This window comes from Pipistrellus hanaki, assembly GCF_964339955.1.
Source record: "Pipistrellus hanaki genome assembly, chromosome: 2".
NCBI lineage: Eukaryota > Metazoa > Chordata > Mammalia > Chiroptera > Vespertilionidae > Pipistrellus > Pipistrellus hanaki.
In genome coordinates this window covers 194,724,616-194,746,441 of record NC_140504.1, presented here as the reverse complement: position 1 = coordinate 194,746,441, position 21,826 = coordinate 194,724,616, and the positions used below count along the sequence as shown (strand labels likewise).

At 60.9% G+C, this 21,826-nt stretch overlaps 1 protein-coding gene across 3 annotated transcripts in view; it reads left to right on the top strand.

The window, feature by feature from the left end:
* The window catches only part of DISP3 (dispatched RND transporter family member 3), a 44,141-nt gene extending 23,077 nt beyond the window's left edge, over positions 1 to 21,064 (top strand). For 2 of the 3 annotated variants that reach the window (XM_084875293.1, XM_084875294.1), the window contains exons 5-18: positions 916 to 1,050; positions 1,834 to 1,994; positions 3,314 to 3,453; positions 5,521 to 5,669; positions 5,890 to 6,051; positions 6,914 to 7,075; positions 9,175 to 9,288; positions 9,967 to 10,103; positions 11,200 to 11,384; positions 13,704 to 13,834; positions 13,906 to 14,078; positions 14,934 to 15,060; positions 15,579 to 15,698; positions 17,501 to 17,933. In XM_084875293.1, the coding sequence (XP_084731419.1) occupies positions 916 to 1,050; positions 1,834 to 1,994; positions 3,314 to 3,453; positions 5,521 to 5,669; positions 5,890 to 6,051; positions 6,914 to 7,075; positions 9,175 to 9,288; positions 9,967 to 10,103; positions 11,200 to 11,384; positions 13,704 to 13,834; positions 13,906 to 14,078; positions 14,934 to 15,060; positions 15,579 to 15,698; positions 17,501 to 17,910 (2,306 nt within the window). In that variant the 3' untranslated portion in view covers positions 17,911 to 17,933. Of the gene's footprint in view, positions 1 to 915; positions 1,051 to 1,833; positions 1,995 to 3,313; positions 3,454 to 5,520; positions 5,670 to 5,889; positions 6,052 to 6,913; positions 7,076 to 9,174; positions 9,289 to 9,966; positions 10,104 to 11,199; positions 11,385 to 13,703; positions 13,835 to 13,905; positions 14,079 to 14,933; positions 15,061 to 15,552; positions 15,699 to 17,500; positions 17,934 to 18,453; positions 18,568 to 18,895; positions 19,063 to 19,877 lie in introns of those variants that run through there. The other variant, XM_084875295.1, reaches the window with a different exon arrangement.
* Positions 21,065 to 21,826: the final 762 nt, after the last annotated feature.

Genomic DNA, 21,826 nt, shown 5'->3' with positions numbered 1-21,826 from the left:
GTCCCAGGCAGGTAGGCCTTACCCAAGGGCCCCCACTCCTGGGACCTCACACAGTTTAACCTTTTGCCCTTTGACCATATGTTCTTGCTGGGAACCTTGTTTGGAGGAGTCTGGAGTATTGGAACCTTATTATGGATTATTCTGCACACTGTTTTAGTCCCAAATCAGCCACATTTCTGTCCCCCAATGTACTTTGCCAATGCTACCTTCCCCTGTACCCTAGTTCTTCATCCTATGTATTTAGTAGAAACTCTCTATTGCCCAAATGAAAATGAAAAAGACATTCATTCATCCATATAACAAATATTCACTGGGCACCAACTATGTGCCTGATGCTCTGCAGTGTTTCCCAAAGTGTGGTACGCGTACCCGCAGGGGTATAGGAAGAGTTTGGTGGGGATACGCATTACACCAGAGTTTGGTGGGGATATGCACTGCACCGTGCTTAGCTGCGCCTAATTCTACGTTCTCATGTGTATGAGGGGTACTCAACATTATGAAAATTATAGAAGGGGTACACATATGTCAAAAGTTGGGGAAACTAAGGTTTCACATATCCATTGGTGAACATCATACTGCCTATCCCTACGGGGCCTTTTCCTACTGGGATGGCAGGCACAAAACAAATATGTCATGTTTGCAATTTCCTGCTGGCCCTTGAGATAAGTTCTGCAGAGATGAGGGCCCTTGAGCAAAGTGCCTTACTCAGAGATGGCTTCCTCTGCCACTCAGGTCTCTGGTTTAGCCCCTTCTCTGGGTGTGGAGAACTCTGCTGGGCATGGAGGGGGTGCTGAGAGTACTCCATGGTGGGGGGCAGCTGTGAGGCAGGACCAGCCACAGTCAAAAACACTAAAGAAGGTGTGTGTACCATGGGGTCCCCCCCCACTGTATTCCCTGTCCCCTTGCCCCACCCAGTGTTCCTGTCCTTCTTCGGGATCGCCAGCATTGGCCTCAGCTGTCTGGTGGCACTCTTCCTGTACCACGTGGTCTTCGGTGTTCAGTACTTGGGCATCCTCAACGGCGTGGCTGCCTTCGTGATAGTGGGCATTGGTGAGTTGCCTCCATTGCCACAGCAATGGGCTTCCCACTTGAGAACGCTGCCCCAGGAAGGGCCTTATCCCTGGCTGCAAAGCGTGGCTTCTGTGGAGTCTCCAGAAAGTCCCTGTCAGTCCTCGAAGCCTTGGAGTGAGATGTGTGGTGGGAGGTAGAATATGGGTGACGAGCAGAGCCCTGGCATATGGTGGTGGAACCCCAAAGGATGGAAGGAGCAGGCGAGTATGCTGGATAGAGGTTAAGAATGGCGGGGGAACAAAAAGATAGATACAGAGGCAGTAAAGCATCAAACAGAATGTCAAATTACAGCGGGAAGGTTAGGGAGAGGTGGGGGAGATAAGAGATCAACCGAAGGACCTGTATGCATGCATATAAGCATAACCAATGGACACAAAACTCGGGAGGGTAAGGGCATGTATGGGAGTAGGGTTGGGAGGGACAATGGTAAGATATGTACACATATAATACCTTAATAAATAAATGAGAGAGAAAAAGAACAGTTGGGGAAGTTTAGCAAAGGTAAGGAGGCAAAGATTTGGAAGAAGGAACCTCGTTGTGGGGATGGGGTGTGGCCAAAGAGCATGGAGGATGGGGCTTGGACTCGATGGGTGGACCCAAGGGTCAGATGGGTCTTTCCAAACTCCAATCTAAGAAGCAGGATTTCCCTGGAGCCTGACCCCTCCGGGGTCCTCTCCGGGTTGGTCCAGGCCCCGCCGGGATCTGGTCCTGGAGAGAGCAGTGACCCTGAGCCTGCCCGCTGGCCCGGGCTCCCTCCTGCAGGTGTGGACGACGTCTTTGTGTTCATCAACACCTACCGCCAGGCCACCCACCTGGAGGACCCGCAGCTCCGGATGATCCACACCATCCAGACGGCGGGCAAGGCCACCTTCTTCACCTCCCTGACCACGGCCGCCGCCTACGCAGCCAATGTCTTCTCCCAGGTGGGGCCCGCCCTCTGCCCCGCCCCCGCCTCCCCATCTCCCACACCTCCCCGCACCCCCCCGGCCCCATTCTCTGCTCTGTGCTCTACCCCTTCTCTCGTGGCCACACAGCCTTTTTCTCAGGCTCTCGCCATGTCTGCGGAATCCACTTTTGTTACTTATCACGATGAACAGAACTTAACAAATGAGAAGGTTGTAATAATCCAGATAAAATCTATTAGTGATGCTCATTGATAGTAACCCAGCATCTGCCCTGAAATGCATTTGGCAGTTTCCAAAGCTCTTTTGCGTTGAGTCCTCGTGATATACTTATGGCAAAGGTGTCATTACATCCCTGTTTTCCTAATAGATAAACGGAGGCCCAGAGAGGTCACGTGACTTCTCCAAGGTCACACAGCTGGTGACTGGTGAGCCTGCCCACGTTTCCTGGCCACGGAGCTCTTCCCACCCATGCGCTTGACACTGCGTTGTCATCACTCACCCTGGTGTCCTTTGGCTGGTCCCATGCTCCTCTGGGCTCTGAGTTGGGCTCAGGAGAAGGCTCTGTGTTTGGCCAGACTATTGGTGCAGAGAGAACCTGAACGGCAGGGAGCCTGCTCGAGTTTTGGAGGGGTTTCGTCCCCTGGGCTGAGTATCCCATTCAGAAACCACTAGATGCTTTGGGATAATCCAGGCCCTCCTAGGGAACCACATCCGGGAAACAGGCAAAGCTGAGTCCAAAGCCCACCTCTGCCATTTACGGCTGTGTGACCTTAGGCAGGTTGTTAACCTCTCTGAGCCTCACTTTCCTCCTGTGTGGGTTAGGCCGGGACTGGAATAAGATGACTGTGAAAGTGAAGGCTTGTCTGCTTGTTGACTCGGGTTTTCTTCTGTGCCGGTCCCGGTAACCATTCTGGAGCACACCCATTGCTCCGAGGCCCTGGTCTCCCTAGTCCTGTCACGTGGCAGCATTCTCTCCCTTCCCCGTCACTTACACTGGGGCTGGTCTAACAGGGTGTGTCTGGCTCCCAGCCATTCATGTGATGACGGTTATGGAGCCCCTTGCTCTATGCCAGGCACTGTTCTAGGCAGCGGGCTGCAGTACAGACAAGAGCCTTCTCTCCCTCCCCTGTTGTGTCCCCTGGCACCAGGCCTTGCCTTCCGATGCCCTCCTGGGCCAGTGGCTGCCATCCCAGCAGCCGGGGCCTCCTCGTCCTGCCTTAGGGCATGGTCTGGGGTCCTGAGTGCCTTTGGCTGTAGAATCTGCAGGCTCCTGGGCTCCAGACCTGACCAGCCCTGCATCCTTCTACCCCCTCATCTCTTCTCCTCTCCATCGCCAGATCCCGGCCGTCCATGATTTCGGCCTGTTCATGTCCCTCATCGTGTCCTGCTGCTGGCTGGCTGTGCTCTTCACCATGCCTGCTGCCCTGGGCATCTGGAGTCTTTACATGGCACCACTGGAGGGCGCCTGCCAGACCAGGTGAGCCGGGCAGGTGGGGTGGGGGGCCTGTCCTCTCCCTGAATATCCTGAACTGTCTCTTTTGATTCGTTTTTGAGCACCTTTTGTGTGCCCAGGCCTATGCTGCCCAGGGGACAAGGAAGGAGAAGAGAGCCCTGTTGGGTGGTTCTCCCTGTGACCACCTGCTGTGTGCCAGGAAGTGGGCAGAGCGCGTTGGCACTGATCATATTGATACCCCCACCGTCCCCCAGAACCCTGGGAGCTGGTTCCCCTCATTCTGCCCATTTTACAGATGAGGAAACAAGGGCTTGAGGAAGTTAAGCAAGTTTCTCCAGCTCACCCACTCAGTAGGCAGCAGAGCCGAATAAACCCAAATAAATCTGACCCTGGATCCGGGCTCTTAGTCACCATGTTAAATGCCCTCCAGGCTCTGGTCCTGGTGGATAAACAGTATGTGGACACATGAGCCATGTGCAGCGTCGAACAGGTAAGGCCAGAGTTGCTGCGGGAAGTGAGGGCTCAGGATCTTGTGGACCAGGTGGCCGAGGAAGGAGGGAAAGATGGAAGGAAGGAGGGAGGGAGAAGAGAAAGGGGATGGGGTCTGGCCCGGTGTCTGCCTAGGCGTGGGTACTGAGGAATGAGGGAGGGTCTCTGGCCTGGGGCAGGGCACACAAAGGCAGGAACGTCAGGGGTTTGTGCCGTGTCCACCTGACCGTGTGGGCCAAGGGTGGTAGGGAAGGGTTGGAAGCCCAGCACGGGGTTCAGACGTTACAGCTCATGGGTGGTGGTGCGGGCTGGGCACTGCCCGGTGCCACTCCAGCTGAGGCACTGCTGTGCCCTGAGGGCATTCACATTTGACTATTGCTTTATTTTTTTAATGTTTTTATTGATTTTAGAGAGAGGGGAATGGAATGGAAAAGATATATAGATAGAAATGTCTGATGAGAGAGAAACATCGATCCACTGCCTCCTTCAGGCCCCCTACTGGGGATCGAGCCCACAACCTGGGAATGTGCCCTGACTGGGAATTGAACCAGTAACCTCTTGGTTCACGGGTTCATGCTTAACCACTAAGCCATAGCAGCTGGGCCTCATTTGACTATTTCTTTTCTTTTTTTAAAAGTATATTTTATTTATTTTTCACAGAGAGGAAGGGAGAGGGACAGAGAGTTAGAAACATCGATGAGAGAGAAACATCCATCAGCTGCCTCCTGCACACCCCCACCAGGGATGTGCCCGCAACCAAGGTACATGCCCTTGACCAGAATCGAACCCAGGACCCTTGAGTCCACAGGCCGACACTCTATCCACTGAGCCACACCGGTCAGGGCATCATTTGACTCTTTCTATGACAGTTTTAGGACAGAGGAAAATGTCCTGGGAAGGATGCGTTTTTCTAATCTCTACAGAGATACCAAATATGCCCCCCATCTCCATCTTCACCCCCAACCCCGGAGTTGGGGCCAGGGACACAGTGGACACAGCGGGCAGTCTTCCCAGCCCTGGGCTCCAGCCTCAGCCTCTGCTCGGCAGCTGGGACCTCGGGCGTAGTACTCAGCCTCCCCGGTCTCAGGTTGCTTGTTCGTTTTGGTAAAATGAGTGTAAATCCTGGGTGAGATTGCGGTGAGGATTCAGTGAGAAGATTCACCTGGGCTTACAGCCGCTGCCTGGCACGGAGCAGTCTTTATGTTTGCCGGGCGCATTAGGGTGAGCCTCGTCCGCCCCACATTCTCTCCGTCAAGGCCCCTGGCCACACGCTCAGCCCTCCCCACTTCCTTCTCCTTCCGGGGTCAGGGCCCCGGGCATGGCCAGCACAGCATGACCCTTGCTTCGGTCACCCTGAAGGGTGGGGCCTGCATGTTGCCATCCCCTCTCCCTGGGCAGTGGCTGCTGTCACTGTGTGTCCCTCAGAGGAATCGCTGGCTGATGGAAGGCAGTCAGGCAGGTTTCTGGAGTCCGTGGTGAATGTGCTGGGTGAGATGTCAGCGGCGGTGTGAGACCTGGTTCCTGTGGTCGCCGGGCCCCTGCCCCAGCCTCCCCGGACACCCAGACTGTCGGGGCTCACCCCTCTCCCCACTCTCTCCATAGCTGCCACCAGAAGTGTGGCCGCAAGAGCTCCCTGCACTTCCCCGGGGACGTGTTTGCCACTGTGGAGCGGGCCGGGGGCGGCCCCGCCCAGGGCCCCCTGCCCTACCTGGACGATGACATCCCCTTGCTGAACGTGGAGGAGGAGCCTGGTAAGAGGGGGCCTGGCCCCGCCAGACCTGGGGCTGCCTCTGCCAGGGCAGTGCCTCTGGACAAGATGGCTTGAGGAAGGGCTGGCCCTGAGACGGGGGCTGGATCAGCGGTCTGGGGGCTCCCATCGAGCACTGGGGCTTCCCTGGAGCGGGTGGAGACAGGCGGGCTTCGGCGCGGGTCTGGGCCAGGCCTCTCACAGGCCACCCCTCTGCCTGGCAGTGTCTCTGGAGCTGGGGGACGTGTCTTTGGTGTCTGTGCCCCCCACGGGCCTGCAGCCCGCCCCCGACAGGGGCAGCCGCGGGCAGCTCATCGCTCAGCTGCAGGAGCTGCTGCACCACTGGGTCCTGTGGTCAGCTGTCAAGAGCCGCTGGGTGATTGTGGGTAAGTGGACTCCCACCCTCCTTCCCCTCTGTCTTAGAGCTCTTCCCCAGCGTCAGCGTGTGGGGAGCACACACCCCAAAGGACACGTAGGCACTGGGATCCCACCCTATCCCGCAAGTGAGCGAGACGTCAGAGACCTGGGTTGGCATCCACCCTGGCTCTGAGCCTCACCTCCTTCCTGTGTCCGATGAGCTGGTCCTCAGCAGTGTTTGTTTACTGAGCACCTACTATGCACCGGCATCGTGTTGGGCAGTGAGCAGAGCACTTGCTGCTTGGGCTCTGGGGCTGGACCGACTTGGCTGAGTTGGACTCCTCATTGTACCTACCACATGTTGTCTGTGCGACCTCGGCTGTGTCCACCAGTCCGCGCCTCAGGTCCCGGGCCCGTGACTGTAGTGTACATCTACAGTGTAGATGATGACAGGGTCTGTCTCCTCAGGGCCATGGAAGGACTGGCACGGTTCATGTAAAGCTCAGTGCATGGCACAGGTGCCATTATTATTATTATTATCCTCATTACCAGGACGGTATTTAGGGTAATGTGCCAACACTGGACGAGCCAGCTCTTTGTCAACTAAACGCTCTAAGGGGGTGGCTGCTTGTCCTGGAGTGTGAGCTTGTAGCTTCTCTCTCTCTGATTCCCAAGGGACACATAACAAGCAGCCCCCACCCCTGGAGGGCTGATCCCCAGCAAGCTCCACCCACAGGCTGGCACGCTGGGGTCTGCCCATTCCGTGGGAGACCCTGCCCCCTGCTCCCCCCACCCCATGAAGGGAGCAGCTCTTTGCCGAGGCTCTGGAGGCCTCGCCGGAGCCCCGGCCCCGGCCCCGGCCCCGCCTAGTGTGGCGTCCTTCCCTCGCAGGCCTCTTTGTCTCCATCCTCATCCTGTCCCTGGTGTTCGCCAGCCGGCTCCGCCCTGCCAGCCGGGCGCCCCTGCTCTTCCGGCCCGACACCAACATCCAGGTGCTGCTGGACCTCAAGTACAATCTGAGCGCCGAGGGCATCTCCTGTATCACCTGCTCAGGTGAGGGGTTCCCCCGGGGGCCCGGCGGGGTCTCAAAGGGTGCTAGCCTGAACGGTGTGCTTCCACGTTTCATCAGACCACTGCGTACTGGGTGCCGGCTGCCTGGCGCTGGGGAGGCCGCGCTAGGTGGCACTGGCTTCCTAAGCTCAGGGAGCTCGTCCCGCTGCTAGCGGCCAGCCATGGTCACAGTAGACCTGAGCTGGGATGGAGGAAGAGCAGGGCGACTGTGGAGCTCAGCATCATGGAAGGCTTCCTGGAAGAGGCAGCGTCTAAGCTGAGCCTGGAAGAATGGGGAGGGGTTAGCCAGGCTGGAAAGGAGACCTAGTGGGGGTGCTGGGGCCTGCATGCTGCTGGTGGCCGTGGAGTCAGGAGACGTGAGGGAGTGAAAGCCATAGGACTTGGTGACGGTGCGTGTCCAGGATGAGCAAGGTGGTGAGACACACACGTCTCCTCGCCTCAGAGGTGCCCGGGCCAAGCCCTTATTTCCCAGAGGGAGACCTGACGTCGGGGTCAGGGCAGGGGAAGCCGGCCCAAGGTGACCCAGCTCTGCCTGGGCCGTTGGAAAGCAGATGAGAAGATGCTTGGGCGACCGGGCCGGCTCCTGGGAGGAGAGGGCCGGCGGCTGTAATTGCCTTCTCTAATGAGGGCGTGTTCGGGTTCACTGGGCCTCCCCTCATTAATGGCATCAGCCAAACGCATGATAATTGACTGCGGCTCATAGAGGTGCCCAAAAGCCCCTCCTAGATTGGAGCCAGCCTGAGCCACAGCCCCGGCCCTCTCCTGCCGCTGGCACACAAATTCAGCTCCATGATCACCGCTGCTCCAGGGGCCCCTCAGGGCCAGGAGGCCGCGGCCACTCCCGTCACAGAGGGACAAACCCCAGGGTGACCCCGATGTTCCCGGGAGCATCTGGAGAAGGACCAGGACCCCAGTCAGAGCCCAGCCCCAGCCTCTTCTGCCTCTAGCTCTCCAGACTGCCTCTTAAAGGGCCCTCCTGATCGTAGCAAAAGGAGCTTTGGCTTTCGGAGCAGGCAAGCCCGCACCTTACTGAGGCCCTCAGCCTCTCAGCTCCTCTGCAGGCCCCGCAACCTCTCTGACCCTCTGCTTTCTTCCCGCCCAGTGGGGTTAACAACAGCGACCTCCTAGAACTGTGGTCGGCAAACTACGGCTCTCGAGCCACATGTGGCTCTTTGGCCCCTTGAGTGTGGCTCTTCCACAAAATACCACGGCCTGGGCAAGTCTATGTTGAAGAAGTGGTGTTAGTTAGAAGAAGTTTAAGTTTAAAATATGTGGCTCTCCAAAGAAATTTCCATCGTTATACTGTTGATATTTGGCTCTGTTGACTAAAGAGTTTGCCGACCACTGTCCTAGGAGCATTGTGAGGATTACATTTTTGGAGATGTGACGTTTCTCTCATTAAAAAAACAAAACCCAGCCAAAACTAGTTTGGCTCAGTGGATAGAGCATCGGCCTGCAGACTGAAGGGTCCCAGGTTCGATTCCAGTCAAGGGCACGTACCTTGGTTTCAGGCACATCCCCAGTAGGGAGTGTGCAGGAGGCAGCTGATTGATGTTTCTCTCATTGATGTTTCTAACTCTCTATCCCTCTTCCTCTCTGTAAAAAATCAATAAAAAAATATATTTTTTAATAAAAATAAATAAATAAAAAACAAAACCCATCTACAGTGCCTGCGAGCCGGGAGCGTTCCATTTCTAGCTGCTCCTGGTGTGTGCTCTCGGAGCATCTATTCCCGGCCAGGAGTACGAGAAGCAGCGTCGCACCTGCTCCTCAGCCCCCTGAAGGTCCCTGTCACCCCTCTGACCGGAGGGAGTGGGGCCGGAAGGGAGGAGGGGAAGCTTCCGGTGGCTCTGGCTGGCGGGTCCTTCCTCTTGCCTTAAGGTTCCTGTACATTCAATATTTGATGTCCTTTTTTATTTTTTAGTTCCACTTAATTTCTCTCAGACCCCTGACACTCCCTCTCCCCGAGCTGAGGGCCCTGGGCTCCACATCCGTGGGGTTGTCACCGTTCCCCGCCTCTGCCCGCCCCCACCGGGCCCAGCAGGGTGGCCCTGCTGCTGACCCAGCGCGGGGCGGGGCAGGTCTGTTCCAGGAGAAGCCGCACAGCCTGCAGAACAACATCCGCACGTCCCTGGAGAAGAGGAAGCGGGGCTCCGGGGTGCTGTGGGCCGGCCGGCCCGAGGTCACCCCGCAGGGTCAGTGGGCGTGGGGTCTGCCCGGGTGGGGGTGCCGGAGACCTGCCGGTGGGAGGGCGGGCTTGGGAGCCCTGTGAGGAGAGACGGCTGTGGGACAGGAGCCTGTGCTTTTGGGTGGCCGTGGAGGGGTTGGGTGGTTGGTGGACTCAGGGTGAACCAGGCCCTCCGCCACTGTCCCCCCAGCTGTCCCAGCCAGACTGTGGGCTCCCGTGCAACCGTCCAGCTCAGCCTGAGGTGCCCCATAAACCCGCCCTGTGCACCAGACCCATCCCGAGTGGGGGAGGGCAGGGCGTCCCGACACTGGGGCCTCCATCAGAGCCGGGGTGCTAGGACACGTGTCGGAATTAAGTGCCCCACAGGGCAGTTCTGTATGACCGTGGTCACCCCATCGGTGCCCACCATTGTCCTTGCCAGCCCCAGCTCCCCGTTCACACTGCTCCTATCACTGGTCACTCACTCCCCCAGTCCATGCCCACACATCCCCACCACCAACGTCCCCTTGCTGCCAGTCCCTTCGCCCACGCCACCTCATCCCCGCCGTCCATGCAGCCACCTCATCCTGGTGCCACCCCCAAGGTCAACCCTGCGTTCCTCAGGCAGCAGAGGGAGGACTGCTCCAGGGTCAGGGGGAGCCAGTCCCGGTGACCCTACCCCCTCCGCCCCCCTTTGTCCCCCCAGACGCCCCAGGCACCGTGTACGTGTCCAAGGTGAAGAGTCAAGGCCGCCCGGCTGTCTACAGGTTCTCCCTCAACGCCAGCCTGCCGGCCCCCTGGCAGGTCGTGTCCCCCGGGGACGGCGAGGTGCCCTCCTTCCAGGTAAGCCCGGGCCGCCGGGAAGCGAGCCACCACTCTACCCGGGGAGGGGCCCTGGCCACGCAGGGAGGGGGAGGGGGTCTGTGAGGCGGGAGCTACTGCAGGCAGATGAGGAGTCTCTCCCGCCAGCAGCCAGGACTGTGTCAGGGACCCACAGAGTGGCGAGAGCATGGGCTACAGAGTCAGCCAGTCCTGGGTTCGAGTCATGGCTCTGCCATGTATATACTCTGTGTGTCTTTGGGCTGATGACTTAGTCTCTCTGAGCCTCAGTTTTCTCATCTGCGAAATGGGGATATGAAAAGTAGCAGCCAGGGTTGCTGGAGGTGCGTGAGGTAAGGCCTGTGCAATGCGTGCTATCTGGAGCCTAGTAAAGGGCTCAGTGAATGGAGCTACCAGTTAGATGGTTCTGGGCAGCTGCTCCGGAGCCCCCAAGGCCAGCCCAGGCCTCCAGCCTTCCCTTCGAGGAATCATTTGTGTTTCTTCAACTGTTACACCCTCCAAAGGGCCACTTAGCACGCTGCAGCGCACTTGTCCATTTGAAAGACGAGGTGTCGGAGGCCCTCACATCCCCACCTCCTGACTCTGATCTTTGCACTGCTGTTCCCGCTAGGAAGCTAGAAAGCCCTCCTTCCAGCCTAATCTGCTGACGCCTCACTCAGCGCTCCACACAAGCATCAGCTGCCCATGGAGCCCTGTGCGACCATCCTTTTTGGTCTGCCCTCCTCTTCCCCTGCCCCTCTATCCTGTCTTATCGTCACGATTGTTTACTTCCTTAAGAGAATCTAAAGCTCTGGTGATCGGCAGGCCGTGAGGGCAGGGACCATGCCCATCTTGCTCACTGTATGCTCAGGGCCTGGCATGAATAGATGCCCAGCTGAAGGAAAGACTGAGGCCCAGAGAGGGCAGGGAGGATTTCCCCAGCCTTCCAACTCAAACCCAGGCCTCCTGTGCTTCCGCCCAAAGCGCTCTCGTCCACTCTGGGGGGCGGGACGGGGTGGGACAGGGTGAGGAGGGAGGGGCCGGAGCGTGAGGCTGGGCGCGGCCGAGGCGGCCTCCCGGAGGGAGTCACGTGTCTTGTCTCTGTCGATCCACTGCTTAGGTGTATAGAGCGCCTTTTGGTAACTTCACCAGGAAGCTGACCGCTTGTATGTCTACAGTAGGGCAGCTCCAGGCGGCGAGCCCCTCCCGCAGGTGGATGGTGACGACCTTGGCCTGCGACGCCAAGCGGGGCTGGAAGTTCGACTTCAGCTTCTACGTGGCCTCCAAGGAGCAGCAGCACACCCGGTGAGGCCTGGCAGAGAGGCTGCTTCCCCGGGCCCGGCCCCCTTCCCTCCCCCCACTTCCCCTACCCTTTACCCCCGATCCTCTCAGCCAGCAGGTGCCTTTAAGAAACCCATGTCCCTTTCCACACACCTGCTCAGATATGTCTCTGCTCAGGACAGGGGTGCGGGGACACCAGCAGAGATGGCAGCATGGCCTGCTCCCAAATGCCCCCCTGGGAGCTGCTGTCCCAGACCACAGCTCCTCCCCCAGTTAAATAGCCACACTGGTCCCTCCCCGCTCTCTGGCCCCATCACCACCCTGGATCTTACTGATCTGCGGGCTCGTCGCCTGCCTCCCCTCAGGAGCTGGCGCCCCGGCAGTGGGTGCTGTTGGTCCAGGCTGTGCCCCCAGCACAGTGCCGGCACGTAGCAGGTGCTCCACAAACACTGGTAGCTGGCTGCTGAGTGGATCCACTCTGCATTCCTCTCCCGGGCACGTCAGCACTCTCAGTGAACGAGTTCAAGAAATAGTTAATGTCCCTCCCCAGGCCGCAAGGTGGCAGGTGTTTCCCTGCTGTACGCTCAGACCCTGCCTGTGCCTGCTTGATTTAAGTGCCCCAATGCTCCACTGCATTCTGCGCCTTGGGTATCCTGAGGGAGCTGGGAGCAGCTGGGGGTGCCTGGAGCCAGCTTGGGGCATCCTGAGGCAGCTGGGGGCGTCTGGAGCCAGCTGGGGGTGTCCCGAGGCAGCTGGGGGTGTCTTCCCAGGTTCCCTCCCGAGTTCGGGGCCAGGGCCCACATGCACTTGCCATTGAGCTGTAGCAGCAGAGGGTCTGCTGTTCTCCGTCCGTTCATTCAGCAAAGGCTGCGCACCCCCGGGGCCAGCGCCGTGCAGGTGCTGGGGTACAGGGGTGCAGGGGTGAACACGACAGCTGCCCGCGCCCTCGGGCTCACTAGCGGGAGGCAGCCGCTAACAAGTGAACCTCGATGGCATTACAAATTATGACATGAGTTCTGACAGCGGCGCCAGGCTGTCCGGGTCTAGAGAGCGGTGCGGGCCTGCACGGGGACACCCGGGCTGTGGTCTCCGGCGGCCTGGCCAGGGACATCAGCCCCCACACAAGGCCCAGACCCTCCTGGGACAGGGGTGAGGCGGAGGCAGGGGATGGCCAGGTTGGCTTGCTGGCCCTTCCTCCAGGCACCTAGGCTCAGAGATGGGGGTCCCTCTGCCCACCCTCCCCGAGCCCAGGGCTGGGCTCACTCTGCATGTACACAGCAGCCAGGAACTAGGGCAGGTTTCCTGGATGAGCTTAGAACATTCTGGAAAGAACCGTGAGCTACATCAGGTCCAGTGGCCAGCAAGCTGACCATAGAACTCTTTCTTCACGATAGAATCTTGAGTCCCCTTACTGTTTCTGTTGAGGTGAGGAGGTTCAGGGCGCTTCTGAGCAGGGATCCTCAAGGCTGGCCCTGGACCCCTCTGTGAACTCTTGCACCCCCTAGAGGGCAGTTTGGAAACTGGTCCCTCCACCCCTCAGGCCACAGGTGGGGAGACACTCATGTGGGAGAAGGGCCTTGAGCAGGCCCATAAGTGGGCTTTGGCCGGGGCTGGACTAGAACTGGCCTCCAATCCCCAACCCCTAACCCCCAACTGGAGACCAAACCCCTGTGCTGGGGGAGCCCCCATCCATCCCCTGCATTCTTCCAGCCTGCACATGGCCACACTTGCCTCGCCTCCTCGAGTCCTCCCAGCCTCCCTGGCCTCAGTCCCGCCCTCCCTGGCCTCAGTCCCATCCTCCCTGGCCTTAGTCTGGCCTCCCCAAGTCCTCCCAGCCTCCCTGGCCTCAGTTCCAACCTTCCTGGCCTCATTCCTGGCCTCTCTGGCTTCAGACCTGACCTCCCTGGCCTCATTCCTGGCTTCATTCCTGGCCTCAGACCCGACCTCCCTGGCCTCAGTCCCATCCTCCCTGGCCTCAGTTCCAGCCTCCCTGGCCTCAGTACCGCCCTCCCTGGCCTCAGTCCCATCCTCCCTGGCCTTAGTCTGGCCTCCCCAAGTCCTCCCAGCCTCCCTGGCCTCAGTTCCAACCTTCCTGGCCTCATTCCTGGCCTCTCTGGCTTCAGACCTGACCTCCCTGGCCTCATTCCTGGCTTCATTCCTGGCCTCAGACCCGACCTCCCTGGCCTCAGTCCCATCCTCCCTGGCCTTAGTCTGGCCTCTCCAAGTCCTCCCAGCTTCCCTGGCCTCGGTTCCATCCTTCCTGGCCTCTCTGGCTTCAGACCCGACCTCCCTGGCCTCAGTCCCAGCCTCCCTGGCCTCAGTCCGGCCTCCTTGCCTCCACAGGAAGCTGTACTTCGCCCAGTACCACAGGCCGCCTTTCCACGGGCGCGTGTGCGCGACTCCTCCCGGCTGCCTGCTCAGCTCCAGCCCTGACGGGCCCACCAAAGGCTTCTTCTATGTGCCCAGTGAGAAAGGTACTTGTGGGGAGACCACAGGGACCTGGGGGGCCGGGCCCGCCTCCGCTACAACTGTGCCTCCCCTGCAGGGCCCAGGGCCCGCCTCTCGGCCACCTTCGGCTTCAACCCCTGCGTGAACACGGGCTGCGGGAAGCCGGCGGTGCGGCCGCTGGTGGACACGGGGGCCATGGTCTTCGTGGTCTTCGGCATCCTCGGCATCAACCGCACCCGACAGGTGGACAACCACGTCATCGGAGACCCGGTACGCGGACCAGGCGCCCAAGGGAAGGGCCCGACTAAGCAGCTTGCCAACGAGTAGCAGCCCGGAGGCCAGCCCTGAGGCCACCTCCTCCCACCCCCAGCCCTCCACACGCCCTCCCCAGGCGGACAGGACCCCCACAGCCCTCGCTGTCATTTCCTTTGAGGACTGAGCAGAGCTGAGGTCTCAGAATCACCCAGGAATCTGAGTACACTGGGGGTCTGAGTCGGCTGTCCCTCACCATCGGGGATGGAGATGGAGATGGAGATAACACACGTGCAAACTGCCTGCCCTCCAGCTGCAGGGGGCCCTCGCCCTGTGACTCCTCTCCCCTCGTTCGCATCTGTGTTCCGTGCTGGGCTCTCGGGCATTTGAAGGGAGGAAGCCAGTGGGGCTGTGGGGAGGTGTGCTCCTGGCACGCAGTGGGCGCGGGCACGTGGTAGGAAGGACTGGACGCAGCACGATCGGGCCGCTGCCTGGAGCAGTCAGTGCACATGAGAGTCCAGCTCAGACAGGAGGCACTGAGGGAGCAGGAGTGCCGGGGATCTGTCTGCTCAGGCCAGCCCGGGAGCCGCGGTGCTCAGAGGAGGCTGGGAGAACAGGCCGCCTGCCAGGGAGGACGTGAGGGCTTTGGCTGTGGGGAGGGGGAGGAGGAAGCAGGGAGCCCGGGGAGGGCGCTGCGAGTGGCAGCCAGGAGGTGAGGCTAAGGGGCGTGGGGGGTGGGCAGTAAGGGATGGGCTTGGGTGGGGACCACGGGTGACCCACAGAGGGCTCCAGCTTGCTGGGGACCCACGATCCCCCACGACGGCGGTCCCGGCTCACTGAGCGGCCTGCGCCGCTTGTGTCTCCTTGGGAAAGGGCAGCGTCGTCTATGACAACGGCTTTGACCTCTTCAAAGAAATTGGTCACCTGTGTCGCCTCTGCAAGGCCATCGCGGGGAACCTGGAGCTGGTGAAGCCGGGCGGGGCCCAGTGCCTGCCCTCAGGTGTGTGGGGAGCCAGGCCCTCGGAGGGAGGAGGGGCTGGGGGACCGGGGCATCGGCAGACATGCATGTGTGCTTGCGTGTCCGCCCTGGGGTCGGGTGCGAACATTTGTGTGTCTCCCGGAAGAGAACGGGGTCACGTGTGAATGTGCATTGGCCCAGAGGTGCGGTGTGTGGTGCCGTGTGTGGTGTGTGTGAGCACACCTGCAGGAGTAGCTTTCCCAAAAGTAGGGGCCCGGGCTGGCACAGGTGCCCCCAGGTCTCCCTGAGAGGAGGGCACATTCTCCACCCTGGGGGCAGGGGGGTGTTGTGGGTTTCCCGTGACGTTGCCAATGGTCACACACACTTGAAACCTGGAGGTTAGAGGGAGGGCAGGTGCCCTTCCCATACGCACACACACATGCACACGCACAGGTGAGCACATGTGCACGGTGGCAGGGCGGCCTGGGTGGGGCGCCCTCCCAGGTAACCGCCTCCCTCCCCCTCCTCCCGCAGGCTACAGCATCTCCGCCTTCCTGCAGATGCTGCACCCCGAGTGCAAGGAGCTGCCGGAGCCCAACCTGCTGCCGGGGCAGCTGTCGCACGGCGCCGTGGGCGTCAAGGAGGGGCGCGTGCAGTGGATCTCCATGGCCTTCGAGTCGGTGAGCCCCGTGGCCTCGGTGCGGCCCCTCTGGCCCCTGGCCCCTGGCCCTGTCCCAGAGCAGAGCAGTCGCTCTCCAGAAGGGGATGCAAGCCCAGGGGGTGATGCTGTCGTCCAGGTCACCTGGGGGTGAGCTCAGGTGAAGGCCAAACCTCAGAGCCGCAGAGCTCGGTCTTTCTTTTTTTCTTTTTTGTTAATCCTGATCCGAGGATATTTTCCCACTGGTTTTTAGAGAGAGTGGGGGAGAGAGGGAAAGACAGAGAGAGACGTCGATGCGATAGAAACACATGGATTGGTTGCCTCCTGCATGAGCCCTGACCAGGGCCCAGGCCGGGGAGGAGCCTGAAACTGAGGTATGTGCTCTTGACCGGAATCAAACCCAGGACCCTTTGGTCCACAGGCTGGTGCTCTACCCACTGAGCAACACCGGCCAGTGCAGAGCTCAGCCTTTCTATATGCAGGCGGCCAGCAGCTCCCTGCACCCTCCCTCCCCACCGTGTGTGGTGACGTGTGTGGTGTGTGTGGGTCTAGCTGTTTGGCAGCCTCTGGGCTGCAGGGGCCGGTGGGGTATGGGCTGGGGAAAGAGCAGGATGCTCCCCTCTGCCATGTGGGGGCTCCCCCTACAGGGGCTGGAAGCCCGGGACTGGCCATCCCATAGTTCACTGCTTCCTCTCACCCCGACACCCAGGAGGCACACACGCGCACACACACACATGCACGTGTGCACACACATGCACAGACACACATGCACGCACACACACATGCACAGACAAGCACATGCGTGCCCTGGACATCTGCCGGCCTTGCCCAGCTGCCCTGCTGCCTCACTGCTGAGACCTGAGCCCAGTCCTGCCTGACCCCGGTGGGCTCTGTGTCCCTGAGCAAATAACTCGTCCCCTGTGGCCTCAAGTCCGTCTGGAGAACGGGGTTACCGGTCCCTGTCCTCCGGGGCCCCTGAAAAGCAGCCGCGCCACCACGTGAGGGCGTGGGGGCGTGAGAATGACAGTGACACGGGCACAAGTGGAAGCCGATTCTTGTTCTCTGTTCTCAGGGAGCAGAACTGGCCGGTGAGATCACACAGGGGGAAGCTCCAAAGAGGGTGAATGCCGTGTCTTCCCCTCCCCACAGCTCCCAGAGCCGGGCCCTGTGAGCCGGACAGGCTGCACTCTGCCTCCCTGGACTCAGTGCAGCCAGGAGATGGGCAGGTTGATGGGCAGTGACAAGAGCTATGATTTATGGACCAGAGTTCGGGTCCCCTCCTGCTCGGGGGCAGCAGGCCATTCTCCGACCCTGAATTAGAAGAAATAATTCACTGAAGAAGAAATAATAGGTTTCTCTCAATAGGTTTCTTGCAGAGGGCAGAGGTTGCCTATCTTGGGGTATCAAGGAAGGCTTCCTGGAGGAGGCAGAAGAGAGCCTTGAAGGATGAGTGGAGCTGGCTTGCAGGCCGAGGGTGGGACACGGAACACAGGGGCGCTGGGCACTGAGGTGGCTGTGGGAACGGGGCAGCGACTTTGTGCCCTGGGACCAGCCGCGGCTGTAAGAATCACACGCGTCCCCAGAAGCCGGCTGTAAGAATCACACGTGTCCCCAGAAGCCAGCTGTAAGAATCACACGTGTCCCCAGAAGCCGGTAGGCGGGCCATCATCCTGGATTGGCTTGCCCTTCACTCCCCACAGACAACACGCTCTGTTCGCAGGTGGCCAGGGACTGGCTGCCTCTGCCCCGGAAGAGCCAGCCGCGGCCTGGGCAGGGGGAGGGGGCCACAGCCACGGCCCGTCTCACTGGTCGTGTCCCCCACAGACCACGTACAAGGGCAAGTCCTCCTTCCAGACCTACTCGGACTACCTGCGCTGGGAGAGCTTCCTGCAGCAGCAGCTGCACACCTTCCCCGAGGGCTCGGCCCTGCGCCGCGGCTTCCAGACCTGCGAGCACTGGAAGCAGATCTTCATGGAGATCATAGGCGAGCAGCTCCCGGCCCCCTCTCACCTCCCCCCTCCTCCCCCCGGCTCCCGGCGGGGTGGGTGGTGGCAGCGGGCAGGGAGGTGACCGGGCAGGGCGGGCAGGCCGTGGCCATTCTGAGTCATGCTTGTCATCCTCTCCATCCTGGCCTAGAGCCCTGGAGAGAAACCGGAAGGACCCAGTGGCCGGGAACACCGATCAGCAGCCAGAGTTTGGTCCCCCTGCTCAGGGCATCTGGCCGCACTCTCTGAGTCTGACTTAGGCCACCTCGAAAGGAAGAGCAGCGGCCATATGGCGGCCTGGTATCATTTCCGTGCCAGGCCCTGTGCTCCTGGCCTGTGCTATCTCTTTTAAATATAGATATATATTTTATTGATTTCAGAGAGGAAGGGGGAGAGAGAAGAAAACATCAATGATGAGAGAATCATTGGTCAGCTGCCTCCTGCACGCCCCATATAGGATGGAGCCCGCAACCCAGTCCTGTGCCCCGACCAGGACTCGAACTGTGACCTCCTGGTTCGTAGGTCGATGCTCAACCACTGAGCCACACCAGCCGGGCTGTGCTATCTCTTTAAACTCCAGATGAGGCCTGTGCGTTAAATACTGTCATTACCCCATTTTACAGATGAAGAAATGGGGGCTCCGAGAGGTCAAGTGGCTTTCCCAGAGTGACACAGCCAGCTGGGACTGTGCCCCGGGTTGAATCCCTGTGACCTCTGAACCCTGATGGTGGGGGAGGGTGGTGGGCGCCCCACCGCGCAGCCCGGCTGAGGACCCCCTCTGTCCCCTCGCAGGGGTGCAGAGCGCCCTGTACGGCCTGGCCCTCTCCCTGCTCATCTGCGTGGCCGCGGTGGCCGTGTTCACCACCCACGTGCTGCTCCTGCTGCCGGTGCTCCTGAGCATCCTGGGTGAGTGGCCGGGGTCCCATCAGCAGCTTCCTCTCAGCCCTTAACTGTCACATCCCCAGAGGTGGCTTCCTGACCAACCCCGCCCGGCAAAGTGCCCTCCGCTCGGTGCTGCCTGGGCGACAGTGGTTCATAGCTTCGGGCCCAGAGACCCCCAGTGCACGTGGGTCCATCCCCCAGCTCCCTCTGGCCCTGGCCCTCCTGCCCCCAGAGGTGGGGGCTCCACTCAGACTTCACCCCCTCCCCCGGGGGCCCTCTGAATCCCCCCAGCACCCTCCGGGGCTGTGTGGCGGGGCAGGTCTGAGCCGCCGCCTGCTGTCCCCGCCCGCAGGCATCGTCTGCCTCGTGGTGACCATCATGTACTGGAGCGGCTGGGAGATGGGCGCCGTGGAGGCCATCTCGCTGTCCATCCTCGTCGGCTCCTCCGTGGACTACTGCGTCCACCTGGTCGAGGGCTACCTGCTGGCCGGAGAGAACCTGCCGCCCCACCAGGCCGAGGTGAGCAGCCCGCCTGCCTCACAGCTCCCCGTGCGCCTTCCCCCGCGGGGCGGCGGAGGGACACCCTGGTGCCTGAGCCCCACAAGGGTGTGTTCTAGAAGCTGTGGCTCCCAGGGCACTTCCCCCAGGGGACGTGAGCTCCCAGGCAGCTCCCCCGGCCAGCGCTGTGGGCCCCAGGAGCGTCCATCCCTCCGCCTCCCTAAGTGGGCGTGAGGGGTTGGACCAGGCGGCACCCAAGGGCCTTTCCTGCTCCTCGGCCCTCGAGTGCGTGTCTCGGCCTGCAGCGGGGGAGCAGGGCTGGGCCCTCGTTCATGACCCCGAGGCTGCCAGCTGGCCCTGCTGGCTTCGTGAGAACATGCCCTTGACTCGGTGCCAGACACAGCTCTGGGCCATAAACTCCTTGTTGTATCCTTGTCCGGAACTGGACTGATGTGAAAACATTCACAAGTAAGTTATTTATACATGTAGCTGCTTTTGGTCAAAAGAAGGACATCAGTGCCAGTTAGGGTTCCCATTTATGAGGACCTACTGTGCAGATCGTCAGCCTCTTGGTTGTCATAGCAGCACTTATTGCCTCCCCACTGTGCATGGAGCTGCTGTGGGAGAACCTTGTCATCTGCACCCCCAACCCTGTGGAGTAGCCGCTATAGTCACCCCACGTACGGAGGCAGAATCGGGGGCTCCCCGGGACAGGGCTGGCCTTGCAGGGGTGCACGTTTACCCAGCATCCACCCCGCCCGGCCCTGGCCCCGGGCGGGGAGGGACCCCGCGCCACGTCCAGTCCCCGCCCCCAGCTCTGCTCTCCCCGCACCCAGGACGCCCACTCGCAGCGCCAGTGGCGGACGCTGGAGGCCGTGCGGCACGTGGGCGTGGCCATCGTGTCCAGCGCCCTCACCACGGTCATCGCCACGGTGCCCCTCTTCTTCTGCATCATCGCCCCGTTCGCCAAGTTCGGCAAGATCGTCGCGCTCAACACGGGCGTGTCCATCCTCTACACGCTCACGGTCAGCACGGCCCTGCTGGGCATCATGGCGCCCGGCTCCTTCACCCGGACCAGGACTTCCTTCCTCAAGGCCCTGGGCGCCGTGCTGCTGGCGGGGGCGCTGGGGCTGGGCGCCTGCCTCCTGCTCCTGTGGAGCGGCTACAAGATCCCCCTGCCCAACGGGACCTCCCTCTAGCCCTGGCGCCGGCCCTGACTTGCTCGCTTCGGCCCAGCGGACAGAGATGAGACCCTGGTCCTGTGACCCCAGAGGGACTCTGTTCCCCAGCTCGGCTCCAGCTAGTTTTGTTCCCGCCCGCCAGGCCCGCGCTGCCTTCATCCCAGTGGCCAGCCGGAGCTGGGTGGTGAAGCCGGCTGCCACCCTGCCCTGCCAGGCTGCTGGCAGCCACGCTGGGTTCCCCCTGACAGCAGGAGAAGCCAGCCCTCCTCTCATGCCTCCCTGGTCACCATGGAGGTCTCCCTCCCCCGCTGCCTCGGAGCTCACCACTCTCTGAGGTGGGCGTTACCGGGCTCCCATTCTACAGATGGGAAAACCGAGGCACCGGAAGGCAACGTGGCTGACCTGTAGCTGGGTTGGTGGCAGAGCCAGCGCTAGTTCCTGAGCCCCATGCCTCCCTTGGGGGCTTTGCAGGAAGAGCAAGCACAGTGATTTCAAGGGCAGGGGCCTCGGATACCCCCTGTCCCTCCTCCCCCACTTGAGCTTTACTAGGCCAGCGCTGGGCGCTCCCGTGGTCCTCCCCAGGCCGTTTGGTCCTGGCCTGAAAGGACACAGGGGCCAGCCTGGGGTTCTGCATGCCCTGCCCTTGCCCCCGGCCTTACGGGGCCCTTGTAAGGCCCTCCCCGAGGGCTTCGTGGCCCCAGCACAACCTTCCTTACGGAGCCGCCATCTCCGACCTGACTCTGGGGGTGGAACCGGGGAAGGGGCAGCCCCCAGGAGGCCAGATGGCCGGCCCGCTGCCCGCTCACAGCAGATGGTCCCTATTAAAGTGGAATGAAACCGCAGACCGCCGCCATTAACACGAGGATTTTAAGCACCACTGGCTCCATCACGTTCTTCAGGTTGAAATGACTAAGTGTCCACATGCGGCCCAGAGCCTGGCACGAGGGGTGGGGCTGGCCTGGAAGAAGACTACACAGCCCCGAGGGGCTGATCAGGAATTCAGGGCGTCCTACCCAGGGCTCCGGCAGCCCCCTCGTGTAGGGGTGGGGGGACACAGCTGTGGGGCTGACAGCTCCCCCCACTTTTTCCACTCCAGGAAGCTTGTGGGAGGAGGCCAGGTGGGAGGGGAGGGGCGAAGGAGGGGCTGGCCAGTGGACAAGTCATTCCAGGTGCTGAGAAAAAGGACTGCCATCTTCACGTCCCTGTCCGGAGACCTTCCCAGTAACCTCGTTGTAATGTGGAGGCAGAGCTATTTGCGTATCACTTGCATGCCTTCCAGATAAGGCCCATTTGTAAGGAAACTCTTAGCCTGTGTCCTCTTCCCTCCCCTTGGCCTCTGTCTGCCCAGGGCATTGTGGGTTGTTAGGTTGGCAAGTCAAGGGCAGAGGAAGCCAGGCCCGGGGTCACTGTCACCTCACCCCCAGGTCATAACCTTCCTGGGAGCCGGCTTCCCATCTTACAGCGGAGCAGCCCGGGGCCCCAAGAGGGGACAGCAGTGCAAGCAGCACACCACCAGGCAGCCTCTGGCAGGGCCCCGCCCCCTCGGCCCGCCTGCCAGCCTCACCCTCTGCGCTGGCATTCTCACTCCTCAGCACTCCCTGTCC